A 2,750-nucleotide genomic window follows, 5' to 3' on the forward strand; every position below is an offset into this window, starting at 1 on the left:
CAGGGTAACCTAGAGTTCCCCCGAGGAGCCTGGCACGGAAGTGTAATTTCCCGCGAGAACCTACCTGACATTCGAAACGAAATGAAATTTAAAATCATAAATAAGCGAGAAAACAAAGGCCGCTGTTTGCGAGATGGCTTTTATGCCTGAGGCTTCGTGTGTGTCACAAATCACTGGGCTCTCTGTCGGGCACGGATCTAAGGATCTATGAACTGGAATCGCAGCTATGGCCAGGCGAAACCTCCTGGCTGGGACCCAGAAGCTGCTCAGCCGACCTTCCCCTCCTCCAGAAGAACAGAATGACTACCAGGAGGCCAGAAACAAAACACTTAAATGTTGCATTTATTAAGGAAATGTTAAATAAGAAAAAGAGTCAAACGGTGTCACGGATATCAAGAGCACTTTTGTGGCGTAAACCGTGCAGACACGAGCTAAGAATTCTACTCTGGATCTTTGTCCCGGGCTTAGCTGGAGCGCTAGCCTCCCATAAAGACCCAGCTGGAAATGCACTAAAAGAAAGCACTTACCCCATTCACAGTCTCAAGCTCCCCTCCCCCCACCCGTTCTCCCAGAATGACAAAAAAACTCTAACCCGCAGGCAGGCAAATAGGCCACTAGGGCACAAAAGACTTATCAAATATTTGTATTCAAGCAAACTAACACAAATCCCTTAAAACCACAGGTTACTATCGATCTAAGTTTCACTCTCCTAGTAGGTCGCAAAACCCACACTCATCTATGTTCCTTCCCAATTAGGTCTGCAGCGTGGCGTAAAAACAGTCACTTGTTCCGGTCACTGGGCCTCACACACCCATCCACAACCCGCCTTGCTCGGCCTCTCAAGCTGTCCCCAGTGCTGAGCCCACCTGCAGGTGGAAAGGGGCCTTCGCCGCCTGGTCCATCTCCTAGTATCCCACGCCAGCAGCCACTCCCAAAGTTCTGCGCCCTGCTTTTGCCACCTGCTGCTGTGTCCCGAAGTCTGGGCGCTCCTCCTGTACAGTCTTGCTTGGGGCCTTTCGAAGAGCGATCAGAAATCGGTCACTTTTTCCCCAAAGGCAGAAGTCAAGAGAAAAAACTGACTCCGACAGGTTTGCGTTGCTCGGTCCGTGATGGTGAGGGGTGCATCGCGGCTGGCGGAGTAGTGGAGGTGCCGGAGGGGAGGCACCCGCCGAGGGCGACCCGAGGGCCACTCAGTAGGGTCCCACGACCACTGCCTCCACCTCTTTAGACGGCCTCCGGTCCTTCACTAGGAAGTTGATCATGCCTTCCGACTTGATGAGCAGGTTACAGCCAAGGAAGAAGATGCCAAAAACCACAGTGAGCGAGAGCACACACATGACTGCGATCTGCACCACGCGCATGATGTACAGGCTGCGCTCGTCGGGGCCTCCCTCGGCGAAGCCATCGTCGGTCACCACCGACGCCTGTGTGCAGCAGCGCACTGCGCGCTCCAGCGCCTCGCTACTGTTGGCCAGGAACAGGCCAGCCACGTCGGTCTGGTTGCCCAGCACTGAATTCATCACGAGAGTAAGCGGGCGCCGGGAAGGCGAGGATCGGAGGGGTGGGGACCAGAGTGGCTGTAGCGCGGGACGAACAGGTGCCCAGCGGAGCGCTGGCTTGATCACTTGTGCGCGCGGGGCTCCTCAGTCTCCCTTCCAAAAGTCCCAGGTCCGTGTCTCAAGAACCTCTTCAGGGCGCGCCGCAAGCTGGCTCGTGTGCGCGGTGTTCTGCCCAGGCAGTGCTCGTTCCCGGCGTTCGCTCGACTGGGAGCTCTTGGAACTTGGCGGGTTGGGCCGGAGGGGCCGTGGGAGGCGCGGGCCGTGGCGGTGGCCCGGTTGCTGCTCCAAGCGAACAGCGACCCCTGCTGGTGATAGAGCCTTGCTGCGCCCGCTCGGCTTAGAGGGGCGGCGAAGAAAAGAGCTAACCTAGCAGGCTTTGTGCCTTCTGCATTTCCAAAGGCTAGGCAGAGTTCACTAAGCACTCCTGATGTGCAGAGCAAGTAAAGAACTTGGAGAGAAAGGCTGAAAGTTGCAGAGGACCCGGATCACATCCTCTCTTAAGTGTGTCCTTCGAAGCCACCCTATCACCTCTGAGCAGATGTAAAGGGGACAGGTACCAGATGGCGCTGGTCAAGGTACTGGCCCGCTGCCTGTGTTTGGCTGCTGCCTGTTCTTGTAAGCTTTATGGTGAAGTTTGGGAAAACAAGACAGGTGGGAAGATTGGGAATTTCTTCCCCTCCCCCCCCTTTTTGAGTAGGGGGTGTTGCTGATGTTATTGTTGTTTTAAGGAAGGGAGAATGGAGAAAAACCTTAGAAATTATAAAAAGAGCTACGTCCCCACCCTACTGGGAAAGCTCTTAGGTGTTAGTAAAGCAGGGTTCGTAGTGAACTGTGAGGCCCAGGCAAGGCGCAGGACTAAGGAGGTGCTTGCTCTCTTTGTGGTTTGTGTGTGGAGGTGGTTGCCAAGAACAGGGTCACCTCTCTGTTAAAGGAGGTGGGCAGAGTGACCAACCACTTCATTGCCACTTTAATTGCCGAGGAGTTTTTGGATGAGCTTCCAGTGTTTTCTGTCCTTGGCAGAAAATCAGTGGTTTAAGGGAATTGCTCATCACATCCATCACCTAGAATGTCGGCCAGCAGCTGGGCGCCTCCCTCCAGAAGCTGTGGCTCCCACCCACCCTTCCTTCCTCACCACAAGGCAATCTGCAAACATTTCAGGGAGCTGAGGACGCTCAGTCCATAGTGGCTGTT

General features: G+C 54.8%; 1 protein-coding gene across 1 annotated transcript; it reads right to left on the reverse strand.

Moving 5' to 3' along the window:
• Positions 1 to 319: 319 nt before the first annotated feature.
• On the reverse strand, positions 320 to 1,778 carry Rprm (reprimo, TP53 dependent G2 arrest mediator homolog). The gene has a single exon (XM_021193875.2). It carries the CDS (start codon positions 1,518 to 1,520, stop codon positions 1,191 to 1,193), a length of 330 nt encoding a protein of 109 aa, XP_021049534.1. The 5' UTR covers positions 1,521 to 1,778; the 3' UTR covers positions 320 to 1,190.
• Positions 1,779 to 2,750: the final 972 nt, after the last annotated feature.

Source organism: Mus pahari, chromosome 3, assembly GCF_900095145.1.
Source record: "Mus pahari chromosome 3, PAHARI_EIJ_v1.1, whole genome shotgun sequence".
Taxonomy (NCBI): domain Eukaryota; kingdom Metazoa; phylum Chordata; class Mammalia; order Rodentia; family Muridae; genus Mus; species Mus pahari.